Below are 23,941 nucleotides of genomic sequence, written 5' to 3'. Positions count from 1 at the left end.
GCGCAAACACAACTCCCTCTAATCGTTTCACTTCAGGCTGATCATAATCTTCCAATTAGGAACCCAATGGAAGGTCACTCGGGTGTTTTTTATGGCGAGCGTGACTGCTTCTCTCTGGAAAAGCCCCTGGAGGCATGGAGACCGGGAGGACGCGGGAACAGCCGGACGGGGTCGGGGTGAGGGTGCGTTTTAAGCGGCCATTAAAGAGCGTCAGGTGGATGGAACAGGACAACCTGATTAGCAATCTGTGGAGCGCTCCATTGAAACGAGCGTGGTGATATTCTGAGTGGTTGAACGGCCTCGGGCAGAGTGCTCACAGTGACCTCTGGTTGGACGGTCTGTTCGCTTCATGAAGAAAGTTTCCGATCTGCAGATGTTTGGACCATTAGGTTTAACAGCAAACCGCATTTTGTTCAGAATTGTAGAAGAACAAACTATAACCCCAACATATTTTTTTAAGGAGCGGAACTAAAGAAGCAAACCGATCCAGCGGAAACATCGCTGAAAGGGTAAACAAAATGAAACACCAGTATCTGGGATGATATCTGAAGACTGGATATCACATTTTATACATCTCTTCTAGAAGATAGCTTACCCCTCAGGGAAGAGAGAGAGAGAGAGAGAGAGAGAGAGAGAGAGAGAGAGAGAGAGAGAGAGAGAGAGAGAGAGAGAGAGAGAGAGAGAGAGAGAGAGAGAGAGGAGCACAAGGAGAGAGAGGAGCAGGAGGAGAGAGAGAGAGAGGAGCAGGAGGAAAGAGAGGAGAGAGAAGAGCAGGAGGAGAGAGAGGAGCATGGAGGAGAAAGAGAGAACAGAGAGAGGAGCACAAGGAGAGAGAGGAGCACAAGGATAGAGAGGAGCATGAGGAGAGAGAGAGGAGCAGGAGGAGAGAGAGAGGAGCAGGAGGAGAGAGAGAGGAGCAGGAGGAGGGAGAGAGGAGCAGGAGGAGGGAGAGAGGAGCAGGAGGAGGGAGAGAGAAGCAGGAGGAGAGAGAGAGGAGCAGGAGGAGAGAGAGAGGAGCAGGAGGAGAGAGAGAGGAGCAGGAGCGGAGAGAGGAGAAGGAAGAGAGAGAGCAGCATGGAGATCAAGGAGCGCTGAGCAGGAGGATCTCAGGCTCCAGAGGAGTCACTTTGCAGATCCCAGTGTCAGGTTGATCAACACATTTAATGCCAACCCGACCACAGTTTCCTCGTTCCTGGAGCTTTCGTTACTCACCCTCAGACGTGTTATTTCCCCTTACGATGGCTTCGCTCTCAACTTACTTAAGATAGGTGTTATTTTCAACACATCTCGAAAGTGATGTCAGACTACATGTATAAAGGTGCATCAATTTAGATGAGGGGTTTCCTCGACTACGATTTTGAATAGTCTAATCTGATTAGTCAGGATAGACTAGGCCAGATCCATCAAATAAGATCTATCTTTTATATCTGCGGCTAAATAGTGCCTACTTTAGGAGTCTTTAAGGCGGTTTAAACCAGGTTAATGGTTTGGATCATATATCTGTAAGCCAGGGCCGTGTCTCTGGAGACGGAGAGCTCTGTCAGATTATTCACTAGGAGTGTAACGGTAAACAAAAGTCACGGTTCGGTATGTACCTTTGTTTGAAGTCACGGTACGGTACAGGACGGTACGGTTCATAGTAAAGGGGGAAATTAAAGAAAAACTGCTTGTTTGTCAAAAACGGAGAATGGCCGTAGATCTGCAGCAATGAAAACACCAATAGACTTGGTTATGGCATTTGCCCGTTCCGGGTCTCCGTAGTTACGGAATCGGATTACGGAGTCAGGGTAGTATAATTTGGCTTAACGGTCCGGGGGAAATTCCGACTTCAAGTTTTAAATTCCGCACTGCAAAACAAGCTTTTACATTTGCCACATTAACACTATGTACGCACCGCGGTATATCTCTGTAACCACCCAGAAGTGCCTGTACCGTGACGGGTCGATACAAATACGTGTATCGTTACACCCCTATTATTTACTGGTTATTATTTATTATTTACTGGTTCCTCATTTTAAAAATACATACAAGTTAATAGTTTCAGTGTATAGAGCAGAAGGGGGACTATTCGGTACAGAGTACAGACAGTAGTGTATCCCCCAGCGAGCGGGGTTATAATGGTTTCATACACTGCAACACTTTAGAATTATTTTGGTGATATTGTTCTATCCTTCAAGAGTGGGTCCAGAATGGGCTCTACCTTGAAAGGAAACTGATTGGCTGTTGCTGCTGCCATTACACAAAGGGGTTATCAAACAAACAATAAAGGACCTTTACTGCAAGCCAAACATAACACAGCAAACTGCCCACAGTAGATCGGCTGCAACCACCGCACAAAATACATCGTATAACTTACAGCCTCTCGCCTACAAGCCAAGCAGTGCGGTGTCACTCATTGAACACCCCCCACCCCCGAGCGCTGTGGTATTACCCGTTTACCACCCCCGTCCTCCAAATGGAAACTCCCACTGGTACACACGCACAATGCCCCTGACACAACAACTTATTAGACTATAAAAAAAAATGTAGACAAAATGTCTATCAAAGATTTGAATCCTCGAGGATTCAAGGTCACCCCTGATATAAAAGAAACAGGAGTTGTAAAGTAGGTGTAAAATAAAGTGTTTTAAAGAACAGTTCAGTGGTTGAATTACTGGCAGGAGTAAATTAACATATTGGAATGGGCGGCCCACAGACATAACTTATTAACCAACACGCGGTGGGCCAGCAGCAGCAGCAGAGCCAGATAAGCCTGGGGGTGAATTAATCCATCCACAGGAAACTAACCTCAGACAGTACATAAATCACACAGGTCTCCAAGAGGAGTCGCCATTGGCTGCATTAGAAAGTGCATTCTTTCAAATACTTTCTAACTGTTTTGATAAATACTCGGCTTAAACACGTTAGACTGGCAATATACCGGGGTACAATGGGACTAACCACTTTATGCCTTCATAAAGTTACACAAATAAAACATGCTTTCAAAATCCTCAATGCTACTTTGTGAACATAGGAAGTGACTCCGGGACAACGTATTAGCCAGAAGCAGCAATATTGAGCATAAAGATCGAGGCGTAGCAGAGTCACTTCCTGATCCCAGACGAGGTCTCTACCCAGAAGACATCAGGCCATTAGATTAGCGACCCTGACCTCTACAGTGTCATCATCACACACCTCATGTCACCGCACGAAGGCCCAACAAAGACCTCCTGGCTCGAGGGCACCAGGGAGAACTCATCACCATTGACAAATAACCGGCATTTCTCAAGCCTACTTTAAAACAGTTAGGTGTATTATTTACTACACCATGCCTATAGACCGCAAATGGGGAGATAGCAATGCCCATAAAGATGTTTAATATATCTATAAATCCATTTTCCAGGTATTGAGTCACAGCACAACGTTGCTCTATGAGTCGATCAGCTGGGAAATGTTTATTGTGACACTGAAGAACTTCTGTGGAACGATTTGCTCATAAGCACTGCGTCACACTCACCCCCCCCCCCCCCCCCCCCACACACACACACACACACACACACACACACACAAGTTGAGGACCATAAACCCGCTACTATGCCAGGTTTACTGGCGCCGTATCTTACACACTCAGGTAGCAGACTACTCTAGACCGGTCTGGCGCTTGTGACACACCATTACTCATCATTATGCCAACTGGTAGTTGATGGCTGTGTGGGCGCCATGTTCGTACAGGATCATCTTCACAAGCATCATCTGCCCTGTTGCAGTAGAGGGTAGAAGCCATTAAACCCGTAGTGGGGCCATTTTATATCAGCTTGAAACAAAGGGGAAGTGGAGACGTCCTCCAACAGCCTGATAAGACGAGCGCTGGCCCCAGGAAGTGTTTCAATGGAAGTTCTGTGGTTTCCTTCTCACCAGACCAGTCAGTCACTTCAGAACGCTTCTTTATTCAACCTTAAGTTTACAAGGAGAGCCTTTTGAGCTCAACAACTTCTACTAAAGTGTCCGGAATAGATGGAAACTACAGTTGAAACTGGCCCAAAAAAATGAGAATCCTACTGATTCATTACAATAAATGAATCACGCATTGGGCAGATTATCACATTATCTTTGGATTCAACATCATCTCAGCCTGCTGACCTTTGACACCTTGCACAGGAACATGAAGAGGTGCCCCTTCTGTTATTGCATCAGACAGACGTTAGAGCAGCACCAGCACATCTTCATCAGGAGGAAAAGGTCTGGAGGTCTTCTCTTTAAATAGGCTGACCGGCCCCAGCTATAGCAGGACACCAGAGGGACACACACCAGGGGGACAGCCGGAGGTTGGAAAGAGGACGAGGCTAAATTAAAACCGAGGACCGAGTGGGACGCGAGCCGTGCCAGTTTCTGGCCCCTGACTGCGCTCTGATAAACCTCCATGTTAACATTCTATAACGCTAACAAGGATGAATGAGAGGAGAGCAAATGACGAGGGTTACCACGGGACCAACGCAGGCTATTCTGTTCCCTGGGCGCCTGTCTGGAGAACACAGAGCTACTGTAAGAGATCAGATAGCGCTGATCATTTGGAACTTATAATGAGCCGTTTCAAATCCTTGTAATGCCCTGAATTTCTCTTTACAGAATGTAACCGCATAACATTTTTCTAAGCCGTCGAGTACCGGATTCGTCTTTTATATCTTTCTATGGAAGGGAAGTAAAGGCCACAAGACAATTACAAAAAATGTCAGCTTGAGCACAACAGCTGCACTTGAGCTTAATGGAGCTCAGGTTGGCCAGCGGTCCTAATTGCAGCTGATGCATGGTTCAGTGTTGTTCACCGTCCCACTAAAACACGCCACGCTACGTTGACTAAACCATGGCATGCGAGTGGCGGTTCAAATCTTTCACACGATCCAGGAACAATGATGGCAGGTAAACAGAAAGAATTAGAGGAACAAAAGAGTTTTCCTCAACGTTTGGCTGTGTTGCGCATTTCCCCTGTTTCACCAGAAACAACTTCACACATGAGTCGTCACACTCGCGGCGGAAACAGAAGCGTGTTCAGATGTGTTCCACTACGCTAGTATCCTCCTCTGTGTGTCAGGCTACCACTAGCTTTGGTTATTCAAAGCAGCCCACATGACTGTCTGCCTCTCTCTGCACGCTGCCGCTGCCCGGGGCTGCACAGTACAGACCCTGATCCTCCTCCCTCCATAAAGGGCCCTCGCTCCTCCTCAGTGTCAGGAAGGAGCTGGGAGGACGTCTGACAAAGGGAATGGCGACAGGCTGCTGTGAAACCGACCGAAGGGAGATGCTGGTTCCCATGGAAATCACGCTGAGGGGAGAATCATCACTTGACATGAATCCTGGCCAAAAATAGTGGAGGAAGTCCATCATTTCGCTTCCAAATGCCTGCAAGGTTTACAAAATATGTACTTTATCATAATTATTTTTTGTCACTAATCATTGACTAATTACTGAAACGCTGAATGCTTGGGAACAGATCGCATGGATCAATGCATGGCTTCTTTTAAAACTGGGAGTTGTATTAGTCCATGTAGGAGTGAACCAGGCGATACTGTCACCATCGCTCTGCGACCGGCCTCCCGCTGTTCAGGGAACATGAGGCGGAGCTCCGCCGGTAGCGAGCGGAAAATGGCAGCCAGGATCTGATAAGAGTAATGCGGAAACTGTTGGGGAATGTCGGATGGCAGCGTTCCTGGAAGCCCTCCAGCCGCACACAATGACAAGCTTCAGCCTGACGCAGGGCGGACCCAGCTGGATCTTAACGCCGTCTGAATACGTGGAGCAGGGTCCAAGGGATGGGAACCTGATTCATGTCGTCACACACCTCTCCAATCCTGCTTATTTGAGACTGATAATAACCTCATTTATATTAATAAATGACAATCAAAACTATTTACCATCACCATTTTCCTGGACAAATTGAGTCTCATGTGGGCGGCACCCAGAGACCCGGTATGGACTGTAGTCATGGGAACGATGGTTTCACCACCGGCAAGGAACACTGAACCGTCAGAGAGCGAACAACAGAGGATCAGAGAGCCGTCGCTGTAGTAGAGGAACTCTGCGTGGCCCCGTCATCGGCCACATGTTGAACACACACAGAGTAGCCCAGGAGGAATGAGCACAAACACCAAGCACAGACTACTTTCCAATCCCAGCTGATGGCGGCCTGCCCTAATTATTATTTACCCGTGGCCGCCTGGCGTCTGACAGGAACATGTGAGCCTGCAGGAACGCAGTCAACAACTGCCTCTGATCAAGGGGGCGTGTCCGGTTGTACGGCAGATGGCTGATTGGACGGCCCCCGTGGTGGTCAGGGGAGGCCAGTACAAACAGAGCAATCCACGTCCTGTGAACGCAGAGCAGGCCGCCCCCCTCCCCCTGCCCAGCCGTAATGAGCCCCTCCCTCGCAGAAGCTGGGCAGCAGTAAACAACAGCCAGGATACGACCTATAGGATGCAGCCGCTGAGATCCGGCCTCAGCCACCACAACATGTGCGTTAGTGGGGCTCATGCCTGCAGCTCCTCCGACGGCCTCTAGGGGCCGGAGAAAGGAATAGGATTTCCTTCTCCATGTTTGCTTGGCTCAGTTAGGATCTCAGTGCTCGTTGGTCTCATGTCCGCGGTCCCGGGGGGCCGTTACATTTCATGAAAAAGTGAGGATTTAATGTGAATTATTTTGCCCTCTGAAGTGTAGGGCGGTCTTTCGTGAAGCTCCTAAACGGACCTTGATCTTTAGCTACGAGCCGCGGAAAACATCAGCACACGGAGGCTGGCTGGAGAAGGTGTGACCCCCTCCCCTCCCCCCCTGCCCCTAGAGGCTGACTGTAGAAGTGTGTGACCCCCCCCCCCACAACACACCACGCTGGCTGTAGTAGTGTGTGACCCCCCCCACAACACACAGAGGCTGGCTGTAGAAGGTGTGACCCCCACCCCCCTGCCCCACAACACACGAGGCTGGCTGTAGAAGTGTGTGAGCCCCCCCCCCCCCCCACAACACAACACACCAGGCTGGCTGTAGTAGTGGATAACCCCCCCAGGTGTTTGGGGGGAATCACACGCTGATGTAAAGGACGCAACTAGTTTAACAGTCTGTAGTTGTAAATAATGCATGCAGGAGAATATTTTTTATCAGGTCATGTTAGATGATGAAATCTACACATGGGCACCATATACCCTTAGATATTGTTATTGCGTTCTTTCCACTTGCAGAGCAGCAACACTCGGGACTGGCAGCATCAAACAACAGATATGTTTCACCACAAACTCAAAGAAAGGCGTACTAAGCCGCGCTCAGCCAGGGCTGAGGCTCTGATGAATTATTAATCATGCAAACATCATCAATTAAGTATTGCGATAGAACGAGTCACAAACACCCTAGTATAAATGACTGGTGGATATCAAAAGATGGAGATTCGTTTTAATAAAAGATGTGGAGATGATTTCCATGCTTGGCCCGTCTATCAAAGGAGGGCTGACTGGAGAAAGGCTCTCAGATGTTTCTGTGGATCCAGTGAGCAGCAGACCTCGGGGCAGCAGCAGCATCACCCCCACACCAGCCTCCGTTCTGTTGTCACCCATTCCTCTTTTTAATTTGTTCTTTCTGGGTTTATTACAAACTGCCATCAGAGTTAAGATTGTCTGAACTAAAGTGATAAAAGCAGTTTAAGTTTCGCCTTTGCCCCCCAGTATTAATTCAACTGTTGAACCACCAGGAATACACAACACAACCAGGACAACACAATCAGAACACAACCACCACAAAAGAACACAATCAACACCCCCTGTGTCACTGTCCCTGGGTTGCTGTGGTCATAATGGTTCCTCCCTCGCTCGTCTGTTGTAGGTCAATGTGTGTTATGTGTTATGTGTTGTGTAACAGCGTCTGGATCACGGTGTATGGAACCCGTCCAGGCTCCCCGAGAGCCCAGGAGGCCTTCCTGGACACACGGTGCGGCCTTCCATGAGCGGCAGACAGGAGGGCTGCTGAGCGGCTGGAGCAACCGCACACTGATTCCTTCTTCACATGTGAAGACCTCCAGATCTTCACAAAAAATATATCTAGAACAAAAACCTATTGATATTTGTGAATAAGGCCTTGAAAATGTGGAACAGCGTATTGAACCGAGAAACGGTTTGTACTAAAGCAGCCGTTCTGGAAACAAGAATAATATCGACCAAGCCATTACAATATACAACAACGCCAAGGTTAACGCAGCACTGTTAGCCCACAAGGTTTAAACACTGGATTGTTAGCCCCGAGTCTGATGACAGATAAATCTCTTTTTTTTATGTACCAAGGAGTGAGCTTTTGTGGTGCCTTTGTTTGCATGCCCTGCATAGCGATGTAAATAGCCACCGCCACCTTGACTAACAAATCAGAGATTTGCTCATCTCACTCCCCGAGTCCCATCATAACCACGAGCACGATGAATGATGAACGAAGTACCACCTCCCTAAAGAGAAACAGCGACTGCAGCAGCCACTGCATTAGATTACAAAACAACAACGATGGCAGAGGGGCCATAAATAGAGGAACGGAGCAATCTGCTCCAGGAGGATAATAAAGGGTTCCAGGCCTCTTCCCGTGTGGCTGGAGGAGTCAGGGAGGGGAGGAGTGCGCCAGAGAGTCACAGAAACACATAGACAACATTCCTCACAGACAGCTAGCTTTATAGGTTGGGCGAGTGGTGGGAATTCTGCTTTCTGTGGACTAAACACTAAAGCCATTGGTTGGGGAGGGTTACCCCAGAGCTAAACACAGCCCAGACTCGTAATTGCCGTCCTTGCGGTTGGCTTCTTGTTTTGGCAGGTCCAGGAATGGTAGCACCGGACGGGGAACCTGAGGAGTGGAGTATCTCCGCCACGCCACAGCGACAGCACGCCCACGATCCCAGGCCTTCTGCTAAAAGAATACTTCTTGTTCTGGAATTGTCTTTTCCCTTCTACTCTTTTTGCATTCAGAATTCCGAGCAGCAGGAATTTGGTTGTGAGTGAAGTCACGTTTCGTTTAAGCAAAGGACTGAAGTTCATTTTCTAATTCTCTTCTCAACCAAAGCACGAACAGGTCAAAAAACTCCCGTCAGACGCAATAAGATATACCATCAGATTAGCATACCAATATTTGTACATAATTGAAAACTCTAGCAACCGAATGACAAAAAAAAAAAAGGCATCCATCAGTGAGCAAGGCCTAACTCAGCAGAATCAGCTCGTAAAGGCAGGATGGTGCTGGGAGGGTGGGGTGCTGGGAGGGTGGGGTGCTGGGATGGTGGGGTGCTGGGAGGGTGGGGTGCTGGGAGGGTGGGGTGCTGGGAGGGTGGGGTGCTGGGAGGGTGGGGTGCTGGGATGGTGTGGTGCTGGGAGGGTGGGGTACTGGGAGGGTGGGATGCTGGGCGCTTTGAAAAGCAGACAGCCCGGGGCTCTCCAGGCCTCTGCTCCGGGCTTGGGGAGGGGGGAGGGGGTTAAACTTAGGCCCATTGCTGCAGAGCTCGGATCGGCAATATCAAATATTCATGAGCAGTCAAACCCAACTCAATAAGTGATGGTGCGAGCACAGACGTGATATATTCCACTTTCTTTGCAACACGGATGGATAACCTAGTTAGAAATGTTTCCTTTGTAGTCCTTCAGCGAGTCTCTTAGCGCTGATGCTGCAACGCTCCAAACTAGCCAAGGAGAAGAAAAACCGACAACAATGGAAAATAATACTGCTAGACTATTGTTAGCGTGAACCAAACAACAAGACTGAAAGAAACCACAGAATAACTTCGAGAGACGGGAATTAAAACCTGATCCTCTGGGGCAATTAATGAACAACTTTCTGTGGAGGAACAAGTTTTTTTTAAATGGCGGAAGACCAAGAAGTTACTGGAAACATTCAACAAAAATAGCAGCACCTGCTGTGCCGCTGGACGGACGGGTAGGGCAGAGGTGTCCGAGAAACAATGAGGAAAGAAATATTACCCTGGACTGAGAACGGGCTGGGATAAAGAACACAGCGCAACGTGATACGACAGCAGGAAGAGGCATGGCTGTGGTTTGGTCCAACAGGTTGAGCTCTGAGCTTTAAGGAGTGTCTGTTGACTGGTTTATGAGTACAAGAGTCTGAACCATTGTTGTACACTCACTGTTCAAACTGTATCTGCAGGGTCGATGGAGGCTTGATGCCACCTTCCACACTTTACTTTTCCAGAATTTGGAATTCTTTGGTATACGTCATAGTTTTTATTATTTTTTAAATGAAGTGCAGCGACTGACAAGAATGAAAGAAGAGCTTCATATCATCACAGTATCGTGTTAGATGGTTGCGAGGTTTGTTCACAGAACGGTGCACTTGTAATAAGGTGCCAGTTCTCTCTGCTACCCTCTTTATGGTGGTGCTAACTGTGTGAAGAAATTTGAACTCTGTGTTCTCATTAATTTGGACGAGGGTATCCAAGACAGAGGCACAGAGCATCTGTTACAAGTGGAGACTCATATTACAGCCAATGTATCAGTTTACAGCACAAGGCTCCACACCCAGATTTGCCTCTTTATCTCTTGTCTTCTTTGTGTTTTGTAGCTTATCTGCTTGAACCATGGCTCCTTCAGAATGCATGGGAGAGTATGTAGGCGTCACCAAGCCAGATTAAGCTTTATGAATAACTAGTTAGTAAAATCTACCTCTGAGATGGACATGTTCTGTTAATATCGAGGTTATACATTTAACCTCTTAAATATAAGAGATAAAGTGTATCTTCTGAGCCCATACCGCTTCACCCACTCTCCAGGAACTGTTCCAACCTCTCATGACCATCTTGTTAAGCGATGGGTTGGACCTAAAGGAATGACCCCAACTCGAGGCAGGATTTGTTTGGTTATTGTATTTCTCACAATTATGACATAACGATTTAACTTGAGGAGACCTTTGCCCTGTGAGCAGAACTCCTGGAGGTGACCCCGTGACCTCTCCTCAGCGCCTCTATCCAGACCTTTCTGTGAGTTCACAGACCGACAGCTGAGCCATGGTGGAGAACACATCTGGCTCTGGTTACCGAGCCCTCGCAGTCTGCCTTCTGCACCGTGTCAACCCCCAACTTTCGTCTGGAAAGGGCAGACTTCCCCCCGGAGCCTCCGACTACATGGAGGTCCGCTCCTCCACCCTGTGAGATGGAGTCACAGCCGTCTGCTGACTGAACCGGGTTGGGTGGAGGTCTGATCCTCCCCCAAGTGGAGTCACAGCCGTTTGCTGGCTGAACCGGGGTGGGTGCTGTTTCTAGATGAGTCTCTACATTAAAGAGGTGATGGGACTGATCAGAATGACATTCAGCAGTTTGTATATATTATAGATTTATTTTTATCCCCTGGCCCAGACATGAGCACTAGTCAACTGATGTTGTAAAAAACATGGCTGTCTGACTCGGGGCTAATGTCAACTATTTTTTTTATTTTGTACTGAAATATCTTCCATTTTATGACAAGTATTGCTGTAGTGTCGAGCAGCGGACTGTTTGAAGGGTACAGACCAAAGCCCACGTAGACAGCGGCAACTGGAATCCAGCTAAAGGCCACGAGAGTCAACATTAAAGCACTCCCAGTGCCACCACTACTGTTAAACCCACTCGACGAGATGCCGAACATCATCGGGTTTGAAAGCGAACTTTTGAATTTCTGGCGTATTTCTTTGTCATTATCTGTGGAGCTGGAGAGTTCTCCTGATCTGAGTGCTCTGTTCTTAACTGGCTGACATTGTACTCGCTAGTTATGCTGTAAACTTCAGGCTGCTGCCGTCCCTAATGCTCATCATTTAGCTCTGTGGATTAGAGTGGTACATACGCTACTGCCACTATACATTACGCATCAAATGTCTTTTTTTTTATAGAATAATCTTAAGGCAAAGCACTATTGAGTGTTACACTCAATAGTTCTTGGATTTTTCATACCTCTATGGACTCAGTATTTTAATTTTAGTGAATTGATTTACATTTGATTATTTCAATCAATATCAATCCTGTGCCAGAACTACCTCAACACCAGTCACACGCAGAACCAAACAAACCATCTTCAGTAGGGAATCAAACTCTACTTATCAGCAACCATCAGACCAGTAGCTCCCTGCAGATCGAGGAGACGTTCGTCTGACAGGAGCTCTGAATGAACCGGCCTGTTCTTTAAAATCAATGGACGGACTACAGGCCTGGGATCGACCGCACTGTACCAGAGATAACGAAGATTTCAGAGGACATGCAGTCCTCTCCTAGATAAAACCAGCCCATTACAGGGCGGCAAGCCTTAACAGAAGCCATACCAAGAGGTTGATGGTTCCAACATTAGTATCAGAACACTTCAGAGGGACTATGTCTCCAGTAGGCTTAGAGTGCTGGTCCTGTAGGCCTGTGGGCTTAGAGTGCTGGTGCTGTAAGCCTCTGGACTTAGAGTGCTGGTCCTGCAGGCCTGTGGGCTTAGAGTGCTGGTCCTGTAGGCCTCTAGGCTTAGACTGCTGGTCCTGAAGGCCTGTCTGTAGGCACTGCTCGCCGGTCCATCTTATTGGCATGAAATAGGGCGGCACCATGGTACGAAATGTTGCTAGTTAAAGATTAATGCATAGAGGCTCGAAGTTTAGGAAACAATCTACACCGCCCTGTAATATTCATCAGGGGCGATCTATAGCCAGTGGAGTGCCGGGTCACCGAAACGATCCTGAGGCTCTCAGTCAGTGGATGAATAAATCACAGCGCGTTCCAGCCTACAGAGCACAGAGACGTGATCCCCTGGGCCAGAGACACTTCTGGACTCCGATATTCTTACCAACACGTACTCACTGAGGCGTTGCTAATGGGACAGGAAGTCCATGTCCAGCTGTGAGGAATATCTGGCTCCAGTAGAGCTCAGCAAGACCCGCCTTCTCTTCACAGTCTGGCCAATCACATCCCAGCACTCTGCTTTCCAAGGCCAAACGACATCTTAGACCGCCTACTCCTTCCAGGGACCGGTCTAGGAGTACCTTCCAGGGACTGGGTCTAGGAGTACCTTCCAGGGACTGGGTCTAGGAGTACCTTCCAGGGACTGGGTCTAGGAGTACCTTCCAGGGACTGGGTCTAGGAGTACCTTCCAGGGACTGGGTCTAGGAGTACCTTCCAGGGACTGGGTCTAGGAGTACCTTCCAGGGACTGGGTCTAGGAGTACCTTCCAGGGAATGGGTCTAGGAACTTGGGTCTACCCTACAGGGACCAGGTCCAGGGTCTGGTCTAGGACTAGCCCGTAGCGTCTGGGTCTTGGTCTTCATGCCCAGTTCCCGTCATTGTTTTGAGAAACGATCAGAAAAAAAGCATTTAAGCCAATAAAAGTTTCAGAGAAGATTTAGCACACAGCCAGTCCCAGAAGTATGGCATTGAAAGAGTTTCCCCAAAAAGGTTCTGCAATATTAATACCACAGCATATGTATATTTCTATAAATGGGACGAGTTTCCAAACCATATTAAAAGTGCATTTAAATACACTGCTTTTCCCTTCATTATTTAAGACAGGATGTTGCATTAGCGTGGGAATAATAATATTCCCTCTCAATTTCCCTGACTCCTTCTGGTTTCAGTCCTGTCACTGAGGACCGTAACTACAGAGGAGAACCCGACTCCTCCAGAGAGGAGAGGAGACGGGGAGCAGAGAGAGGACACAGCAGGGAGGACCATCTCACCTCAGACCCTCAGACCCTGGGCCTTCCAGCTCAACTCTCTCCTTAGACCCTGGACCTTCCAGCAGAACTGTCTTTTCCCCAGGAAGTGGTTAACAACCGACAACTGAAACCATTTCTTTAGAAAACAAGAAAAATGACATTTTCTCAACGCGGTGGGTTCCAAGAAATGCTACGGCGGTTCGAGGTGTGAAGCCGTCATCATTTTAGAGTAAACTTGGCAAGTCATTTATGGGAATTGAGCTTATTGCGCAATCGTTTAAGTGAATGAACCTCCAACTGAACTTGACATAAGTCCCACTGACCTACGAACACAAACACAAACTAGCTTTTATTCTGGACTTTGGCCATCCATTTGAATGAATTCGAAACAACACCCCACTGATTACCGTAACATCAGATCAATATTATTAAGCAGTAACAGAACACAACAGACACAACTACACATTCAATACTGTGACAAATCCCATCCAAACAATTCATTCTGTGATATTTACTGTGAGACACAAAAGCTACTGCATGGAACGATGAACAGGACCAGCTAACGTCAAACAAGCATCAATGTTTTAAAGGTCAGAATAAAAGTGATCTTTAAAGAACAGACACGTTGGTAATCAATGCTCACTCATCTTTCTGAAAGGCTTTGTCGATTTCCAATCAGCTAAAACTATAGTGCTCATGTAAAACCACATTGCATTTATTTTAATACCAGCCCTGAAAACTGTCTCAAACAAGCAAGTAGCTCCTTATTATCAGAACAATGTTCTTCAAAGTAATCGAATTGGCAAATGACTTGGTCTTAGTCAAAAAACATATTGAATGTTTAACAAAGAGTTTTTCAGTCTCCTTCAAACGCATTACTAGACAACATGGAATAAAGTTCCTAAAGGATAACAGTCATGTATAATGTACAATCAATAGATTATAGTAAAGCCATATGCTTGAAGGCAGAGCTATGGTACCAGAGGAGCCGAGGCTTCAGAGTAAAAGCACTTCTTCAGAGTAAAAGCACTACCTTAGGCTTTAATGATCTGGAACAACTCAAGATGGTCCAAACACCCAAAGTGCATCTACTTTGGTGTTCAGCTTGAGTTGATTAGGAGGAACAACAGATGAACCAGCCTTAGCCTGAGGAGAACGTGTTCAGTGCCCACCTGTAGGACGAGTCTGTGGGCTGGTGGGGGAGATGGCCCCAGGTACCAAAGGAAAAGGAATCATGACAAATTAGTTGGTTATACTTCTAGATTTGTAAATCAAGTTGATTTTGGAGGTCAAAAACAATAAGTAAAACCTTATCAAAGTCATTTGATAAGGCCTTATCAAATAATGGCAGCATATTAAATGTTAGAATCCCAAGGTTAGCTCCTTGAAGGGTCTTCACATGAATCCACCAGCTCATCGTTCTATACGGCCTCCCAGAGGGAAACGTCTCACCTGACTACACACAGTTCTGAAAGATAAAGAGAACGCCTACTCCCCTGTCAGGGAAAGACTATATACCTTCACTTTCCTTCGTTTCCCAGATCTAGGGCAATGTCAGTCATCTGGGTCGTGTACTCGCACGGAATTTGAGATCATCTTAGTCATTGTGGTGAGCAAGGCAATCAAAGTTAACGCACAATGTTGGTGCAAAGTTCAAAGTGTTGGGTGGCATCAGTAACACGCACATGATATAGTGGGCCAAACAGACGTGACCTTTTGGTTGAGGATTATCCCCGGTAATGTAATGCATTATCCTCTCTAAAGGGACACATAATTGTATTTTAAGCACAAAGCATTAACATCAGATGGCATCACAAGCCTAGAAAAATAGACTGTAAAGGCAATTACTTCCCCACTATCCATGTCCATGCCGTAATTAAGATTGTTTTGAAGCGTTTACCTGCTTTATGGTACTCTATTAATCATCTTATACTATACTCCAGCTCACTTTATTAAGCTCGTAAAGTCTCCATCGTTCTGCCTCAAAAGCCCTCAAATCAGCAGACCTCAGATCAGCAGACCTCAGATCAGCAGACCTCAGATCAGCAGACCTCAAATCAGCAGACCTCAAATCAGTAGACCTCAAATCAGAAGACCTCAAATCAGAAGACCTCTCCCAGCCTCAGTCCAGATTTCTGCTCTGTTCTGCTCTTCTCCAAGGCTCCCCGGGGGTCCTTCTTACACCAGGTGTGAGCGGCTCTGAGAAGTATCTAGCAGAGGAGATTTGCGTTGACTGCCAACGGAAGGCCGACCCGGCAGTAGGAGCTCTCCTCCTCCTCCTCCTCCTCCTCTTCCTCTTCCTCCTGACTACGCCCACGGGCCAGAAGCTTCCTCCTGCAGCACGGAACTGTCATGGTGATGCAGGATGGCTCACCAGTGGGGGGGTTTAGTCTCTCTGATTCGTTGTCAACACCCACACAGCAAGAGTCAGAATACGGTCTGCCGATGTAGAGACTAAAGAGGAGCGATCGGAGACAATGTGAACAAATTGATGATTGATACCTGGCAGAACCGTAGCATTCTGAGAGGACTACAACGGCGGAGTAATAAGAAGATATGAAGAGAAATACACAGAACGACACCACCAATCTGAAGGATGTGTGTATACTATCAGAGGGCTCCAAACTCATTATAAATATGCTTATCCATACACAATAATCCATGAAAGAAACAGAATATATACCACCAGGAGGAAAGTCATTCCTACATTCAGAGAGAGATGAGCGAAATGTCTTTACGGAATCAAGTCAACAAAATGTGGACATTAAGTTACGACAATCATCTGACATTCGTGCACACACAAACACACGCACATGCGCACGCACACACGCTAGAGATAAGGGGTGAAGCGATGAGCTAGGTGTGGTCAAGGTGCCAGGGTGGGCTGACTTGAACGAGACCCACCGGCTCATCCTGAGAGGCTCTGGGTGCAAACAAATGAAGGTTCCCTTTTCAAAGTTGATATCAGAGAAATGTCTTGTGTGACAATGCGCTGCAATTCAATGAATAAACCAGTAGTCGTTAAATCAGTGACACGTTCACGGGCCACTCTGACCTGCTCTTCATAAGACTGCAGTCATCCATTATTCACCGGGCAAATAAAACACCAGGGGGCTTCTGCTGCTATCCCTTGGAGACCTGAGAACTCAAACAGGCCTTAAAGCCGTGCGGGGGTCTGCACTCACGTGGCCCAGGTTGACGAAGCTGTGCTTGCTGGCCACCTGCTCGGCGACCTCCTGGCCTCCAGGGATCTGGACGGCCCAGGTGTTGGTGTAGATCTTCTGGCAGAACGCTGGTCCCAGTCCTGACACAAGTAAGACCAGCAGCGTGGGGCCCAGGAGGGACTGGACCGGTCCGGCCCGGGGGCCTGTGGCCAGCGATGAGGGGCCACAAGCCATGGGTTCAGGAGCAGCGATCTGAGTTCAGGGGCCCTACGGCCGGTAGGTAGAGCAGGGGGCGAGAAGGGACAGTCACTGCACACCTGAGGAGACAGAGAGACGGTCAGAGGAGACAGGCATCACAGACAGACATCACACCCTGAGGAGACAGACACTACAGACGGTCAGAGGAAACAACATCTCATCTGTCTGATTTTGTCGAATCCGCTGCCGTGAGTGAGATATAAACTGACATCAACGTTAACGGCGTCACCAAGTGGGGGATTGAACCTATATCATAGCAGTAGACACTTGACGGGGGATTGAACCTCCATCATAGCAGTAGACACTAGACGGGGGATTAAACCTCTATCATAGCATTAGACACTTGACGGGGGATTAAACCTCCATCATAGCAGTAGACACTTCAGGGGGGATTGAACCTCTATCACAGCAGTAGACACTAGACAGGGGATTAAACCTCTATCATAGCAGTAGACACTTGACGGGGGATTGAACCTTTATCCAAGCAGCGGACACTTGACGGGGACCCGACCAAACCCCTACGGAAGAAAAAACCTCCTGGTCGTTTCCGGATCTCGTTGCTTAAAGGGTTCCGTACGACAGCGAATTGGAAGTATAAACTCTTACTTTCTTTGGAGGTTTTATACCAGATATAAAAACTTGAGTTAAGAATATGAATGATGCAATAACAATAGTGCCCTCTGCAATTTAATAAAAATGGCATCACAAGGAGGTTAATAAGCTTTTGAAACCCAGATACGAGGTAATGGAGCCAAGTTACATCATCAAAAGACCTAAAGTAAAGGCTTTCCGTAAAGGCTTAAAGACAGACTTTAAGTGTGAACCATTTTCTGTATGATAACGATTCACTGAATTGTCTTCAAAATTAGGGCGGTCTTGTCTTGTTAGACGACAGAATTAGTGGCCAGAATTGATCACACTAGTTTTCGACAGCCAAATGGAGGCAATCTTGATTAAAGCTCTTCTTTAAATAATGCTTTGGACATCCAATTTCCTGCCACATAATTCATAAGCCCAATAATTCTTATTTCATACTTCCAGACCATCAGCCACATAATCATATTTCATAAACCAGATATGACTGCTTCATGTGCCACATACTTCCAAAGACAAAAGGGATTTTCCCCCCAAAATAGGCCGATGTTGGCATGAAATGCTGAAAATGAAAGCCTGTTTAAATGTTAAGTACAAAAGAATGGTAAATCTTGTATTAATGTGATGCCATCCAACCAGCCAGTAATTAGAGCTCAGAACAAATCCATGAATCCACAAAAAAAATTTACATTTGTTGAATAAAAGAAGAAACCTCTTTAACGACACATTACCTTAGATTAAGGAGTCCTTAGTGAGTAACCATCTGAGAAAGGGACATTACCTTAGATGAAGGAGACCTTAGTGAGTAACTAGTGCTGGTACTACTGGGTATATGTGGGCTGATGTTTGCCCAAACCAAACACTCAGAATCAACAGCATCGTCCACTGGTTCACCTATTGATCTCCTTCTGGGAGGAACTGCTCGCTGTAAACATCCAGCAGCAGTCTGAGCAGAGCCGACTGGCTGCCGACCCGAGACACTGAAGGTGTTCCCGGGGTCAGCTGATTAATGCCCCTTAGTAGATCCCTGGTCGGTTCCCAACCTGCCCGGGTCTAGTTTAGGGGCCCGCTGAACGCCCCGGCCCCCAGCCCTCCGTTACCCAACGGGTCAGGGCCAAGGTCCTGTCTGGACTGGGACTGGACTCAACAACCCTTCTGTAAACAGTGCACAAGCTTTAGAATTGAACATTGAATAATTCACGCGATCCATGTTGACCGTGACGGAGAGTGGGTTATAGCCATCGCTTCAGAAGAAACCTTCAGAAAAGACTTTCCCCTTTGGCTTTGTGATCAATACAGCGTGTTCTCTGGAACCCTGACACACATCTGACAAGTGTCAGACCATTGTCGGACAGGTGTCAGACCTGGTCTGACCCACGGACGCAAAACCAGCAGATCCCTGTAGGCATCGTACTGGAGGGCCCTAAACCAATAACACCAGTACGAGATGGTGGGCAAACATACTGCTGTTGAATCGTTCAATTATTCTGTGGATTCAAATCAATGCGTGTTGAAGTAATCTTTACCGATTGAAAAAGACAGGGACATGAATCAGCCTCTAGGTTAATAAAGCGGGTGTTCATGGTAGGGCCCGGCCGATATTGATTATTGAGTGCCGATGCCGATTATTTTCAGAGAAAAATTACGATTACATCGGCCAATTAAAAACAAAACATAAAAAAGCATATAAAACATAGTGTTTGATACCTTAAATATACTTTAAACACTTTTGACGAATATGTGAATTGAATGCAGAACCTTTGAGTGTGTTAGAATACATTTACAGTCAAAAATTAGTGTAATGTAAAATGTAAAATAAATAACTAACTCCCAATGTGCTGCGCTCATGAGCAGTGACTAACACGTGCGTGCTGAGCAGTATGGTCCCACCGTTAGAGTCTACAGTATAACAAATTAACATGGCCTGGGACCTAAAGAAAAACAGGCACAACATGCTCAAACAACGCGTCTTGTGTACATTGTGAGGTGAGCGAGCAGCTGCCTGAGCGAGCGTGCTTTCATGTTGTACGGTAAAATTCAATCTCCTCTTTTTTACTCCAGTAAAAGTTGTTAGTTAGCAAGGCGAGTAGGAGCGCAATCTGCAGGATACTAAGCGCAATAACATTTCTAAAAAATAATAATAATAATAGGTTGTAATCGGCGTCTTTTTGGCAGATGATTATTTTCAAAAAGGCTATAATCGGCCGATTAAAACGGCAGGCCGATTAATCGGTCGGGCCCTAGTTCATGGTATAGCTCACAGGGCTTTATGGTTAATAAAGCCCGTGTTCAAGGTATAGTGGGCTGATGGTTAATAACGCATGTGTTCATGGTATAGCTCAGAGGGCTGATGGTTAATAAAGCCTGTGTTCATGGTATAGCTCAGAGGGCTGATGGTTAACAAAGCATGTGTTCATGGTATAGCTCAGAGGGCTGATGGTTAATAACGCATGTGTTCATGGTATAGCTCAGAGGGCTGATGGTTAATAAAGCATGTGTTCATGGTATAGCTCAGAGGTCTGTTGGTTAATAAAGCCTGTGTTCATGGTATAGCTCAGAGGGCTGATGGTTAATAACGCATGTGTTCATGGTATAGCTCAGAGGGCTGATGGTTAATAAAGCCTGTGTTCATGGTATAGCTCAGAGGGCTGATGGTTAATAAAGCCTGTGTTCATGGTATAGCTCAGAGGGCTGATGGTTAATAACGCACACGTTCATGGTATAGCTCAGGGGGCAGATGGTTAATAAAGCCTGTGTTCATGGTATAGCTCAGAGGGCTGATGGTTAATAAAGCCTGTGTTCATGGTATAGCTCAGGGGGCTGATGGTTAATAAAGCCTGTGTTCATGGTTCAGCTCACAGGGCTGATGGTTAATAACGCATGTGTTCATGGTTCAGCTCACAGGGCTGACCACGTTCCTTCTCTCTTTGACCCCATGACTCACGTCACGGCCGTGTGTTTGGCTTTCAGTGTGCCCAGAGGGAGAGGCGGGCCGCGTTCCTGTTTGGGGTTTAAATCTGATAAAGTTCAGGGAAACAGACGTTTTGTTGACAGCAGTGGCTTGTGTCTAGACGTGGTCACAGCCATATAACGACGGCTGACCAGTAAGACGCAACATGGCCAAGCCCAAGGAAACCACAACGCAGCAGCGTCCTGCTAGAGAAGGGAGGGGACCTTTACGGGCGGGCGGGTTTCACCGGTGGGAACTTCCCAGAAGTGTTGGTAGAAACAAACAAATTCAGGGACAGAGAAATAGAAGGAGACGTACAGATCTACCCACACGCGTGAGGTCTTCATACTACTGAAAGAGTAGAGTCGGCACTTCACACCGAGTCTGAACTGTATCTCACTTCTACGCTATTTATTATATATTATGTCCATATTTCAATCATTTGGCATCTTTGTCAGTCTTTGTCAACATTATATAAATGTTTTCTTTGCAAAATGATTGTTATATCTAACAACATTCTATGCTATATCAAATAATCTGATATAAGATATCTGAATATCTTCCACAATGGGTTTGTGTATCCAACACATTAGCCACATTGTAGCACATGAATATTTGAGAGCTAGTGACCTCTGGGTACATACCAGTACTCAGAACCAGTGACCTCTTGGTACATACCAGTACTCAGAACCAGTGACCTCTGGGTACATATCAGTACTCAGTCAGAACCAGTGACCTCTGGGTACCTTTTCCATCAGGCCCACTTGTGTCTTTCCAGCCAGAGGCTTTGGTTCCCAGTGTACTCCTTCAACACCTGACTGGTGACGTGTGGTTCCCAGTGTACTGAGTGTACACCTGAGTGCTGTTGGTGTGACCAGCTGGCCATCAGCTGATGCCATTATGACAGCAAAAATTCACTCAAGAGAACCTTTGACCTTACTGTCCAGAGACCGCAACATGTTTGCAATCCAACAACGACTGCACCTAGATTCATAATCCAGGATAATCCTCTCCACCACCGTATTTTCACATGAAAAGTCAACATATTGAAAGAAAATACATAATTAATCAGTAATCAAAAGAAAGGAAAATGTTACAAAATACAAGGGGCTCACCATACGCACAGAAAACAACCTTCAGATCACAACTCTGTTGAAACTGACAGCGTGTCAACATTGTGATTGTTGGGATCATTGTTGGGACTGGATTAGTTTCCAATTTGTTTGAACGACCGTTGAAAAAGAAATCTGCCCAAATAGCAATTAAATCCCGCACAATTTCTGCAACCTACACACAGCAAACATGATGATATGAAGCATTGGGATAACTATAGCTGCTGAATAATATCCTGCATTACAATATGGTCTGTATTCTTTCCTCGAAAGATTAAACATCCAAATATACTTTTATAATTCAGAACCAACCGGAAAAAAAAACATTAAACACAATTATGGAGTAGAGGAATGTTGAAATAAAGCCGTCCTCAGCAAATAAAACGAGTTTGTATTTCTATAGATATTACAAAACAACGCCTGTAGCATATCGACTGATGTTTCTATATACTGAAGTTTCTACTGATGTTTCTACCTCTGGGTACACATACCAGTACTCAGAACCAGTGACCTCTGGGTACCTTTTCCATCAGGCCAATTAGGTCTTTCCAGCCAGAGGCTGTGGTTCCCAGTGTACTCCTTCAACACCTGACTGGTGACGTGTGGTTCCCCAGTGTACTGAGTGAACACCTGAGTGCTGTTGGTGTGACCAGCTGGCCATCAGCTGATGCCATTATGACAGCAAAGAGAATTACTGATGTTTAAACATCAACAACCAAGTTGTTTTGATAAGAAGCCCATGCTTTATCTGGAAAAACATACGAAGACAGTCAGTAAAATGCAATAAAGTTAATCCTCTGAACCGAGCGAACAACAAATAAAGCCGTACCCTGAACCTCAGAAACGATAATTTCTACTGGATAAACAAGTCGTTTAGTTCCAGATAGAGGAGGTCAGATAGTCGGAGATCTGCCCCGACAACCTGCCCTCCCAGACACACAACCTGCCCTCCCAGACCCACAACCTGCCCTGCCAGACCCACAACCTGCCCTGCCAGACCCACAACCTGCCCTGCCAGACCCACAACCTGCCCTGCCAGACCCCAACATTCACTCACAGACGCACAACCTGCCCTCACAGACACACAACCTGCCCTCACAGACCCACAACCTGCCCTCAAAGACCCACAACCTGCCCTCAAAGACCCACAACCTGCCCTCAAAGACCCACAACCTGCCCTCAAAGACCCACAACCTGCCCTCACAAACATACAACATTCACTCACAGACCCACATCCAGCCCTCACAGACCCACAACCTGCCCTCACAGCCCCACAGCATGCACTCACAGACCCGTGACTGGAGCCCCGCTGAGCGGCTCCTCCGCCGGGCGACACGTCGGGGATTCTTCCGCCTTCTCTGCAACAACTTGACGTAAATAAAGCCGCCTGACAAACACAAACACGTGGCTCCATCCCTCATCCATACCGAGTTTTCCTACATGTTGACAGATGATCCGGTCAGCAGGAAAGCGGAATGAGGAGGAGCAGGAGGAATACCTCCGCACCGACACAAGGACCGGGTCCACGTCACCCAGCCGCGGGTTAACGGGCACCGCGACGCACACAGACGCACCGCGACGCACACATCCACGGACCGCGTCCCCCCGGAGCCCCGCGGTGCCAGGCAGCAGGGCCAGGCGACGCGGAGAGGTTAACGCTAGCTTAGCGGACCCGTCAGGAGCCACAAATAAGTCGGGAAACTTTGCGTCGATCACTCACCAGCTGTCCTCACATGGCGCGGCGTGTCGCGGTCCGCGTCACAGTTCTCCGCCGCCGTGCGACCACACCGGAGAATAACGGGGAGAAGATAACGCTGAATTGTTGATTATAAATAGTCATGATACCCCCCCCACCGCCGACTTAGACCGCTAAGTACAACCCCCAGGAAATACGTCACTGCGATGGAGAAACTGCACATCTACTTGTGGATGGCTCGTGTCGCACTCTAACAGCGCCCCCTGGTGTCAGAGCGCAGCATCACACGCAGAGGGCAGCCTGTTTATCCTGAGGTTCAGCGTGACAGCGTCTGATTGCCTATAAACATTATTAAACAAATCGTAGTTTTGGTTGATCTATTTGACCTATTTTAAGTTAGTTTGAAAACACCATATCTTTATGCAGAAGTATTCATCAAGGGCACCTGGTCAACCACCATAAAGTACTATTTCGATATCTGCTGTACAGTATGTTGTTTATGTGATAAGAAATAGCCTGTAGG

The 23,941-nt window shown here is 47.0% G+C and overlaps 1 protein-coding gene across 3 annotated transcripts in view; it reads right to left on the bottom strand.

Annotated features, from left to right (window-relative positions):
- Positions 1 to 23,602, bottom strand: part of furina (furin (paired basic amino acid cleaving enzyme) a) — a 57,650-nt gene extending 34,048 nt beyond the window's left edge. The window contains exons 1-2 of one of the 3 annotated variants that reach the window (XM_030377832.1): positions 23,443 to 23,602; positions 16,830 to 17,125 (exon numbers count right to left, since the gene is read on the bottom strand). In XM_030377832.1, the coding sequence (XP_030233692.1) occupies positions 16,830 to 17,042 (213 nt within the window). In that variant the 5' untranslated portion in view covers positions 17,043 to 17,125; positions 23,443 to 23,602. Of the gene's footprint in view, positions 1 to 16,829; positions 17,126 to 18,391; positions 18,540 to 23,149; positions 23,167 to 23,442 lie in introns of those variants that run through there. The other 2 variants (XM_030377835.1, XM_030377833.1) reach the window with 2 other exon arrangements.
- Positions 23,603 to 23,941: the final 339 nt, after the last annotated feature.

This window comes from Gadus morhua, chromosome 14 (genome assembly GCF_902167405.1).
Source record: "Gadus morhua chromosome 14, gadMor3.0, whole genome shotgun sequence".
Taxonomy (NCBI): Eukaryota; Metazoa; Chordata; class Actinopteri; order Gadiformes; family Gadidae; genus Gadus; species Gadus morhua.
This window is presented reverse-complemented; position numbering and strand designations above follow the sequence as displayed.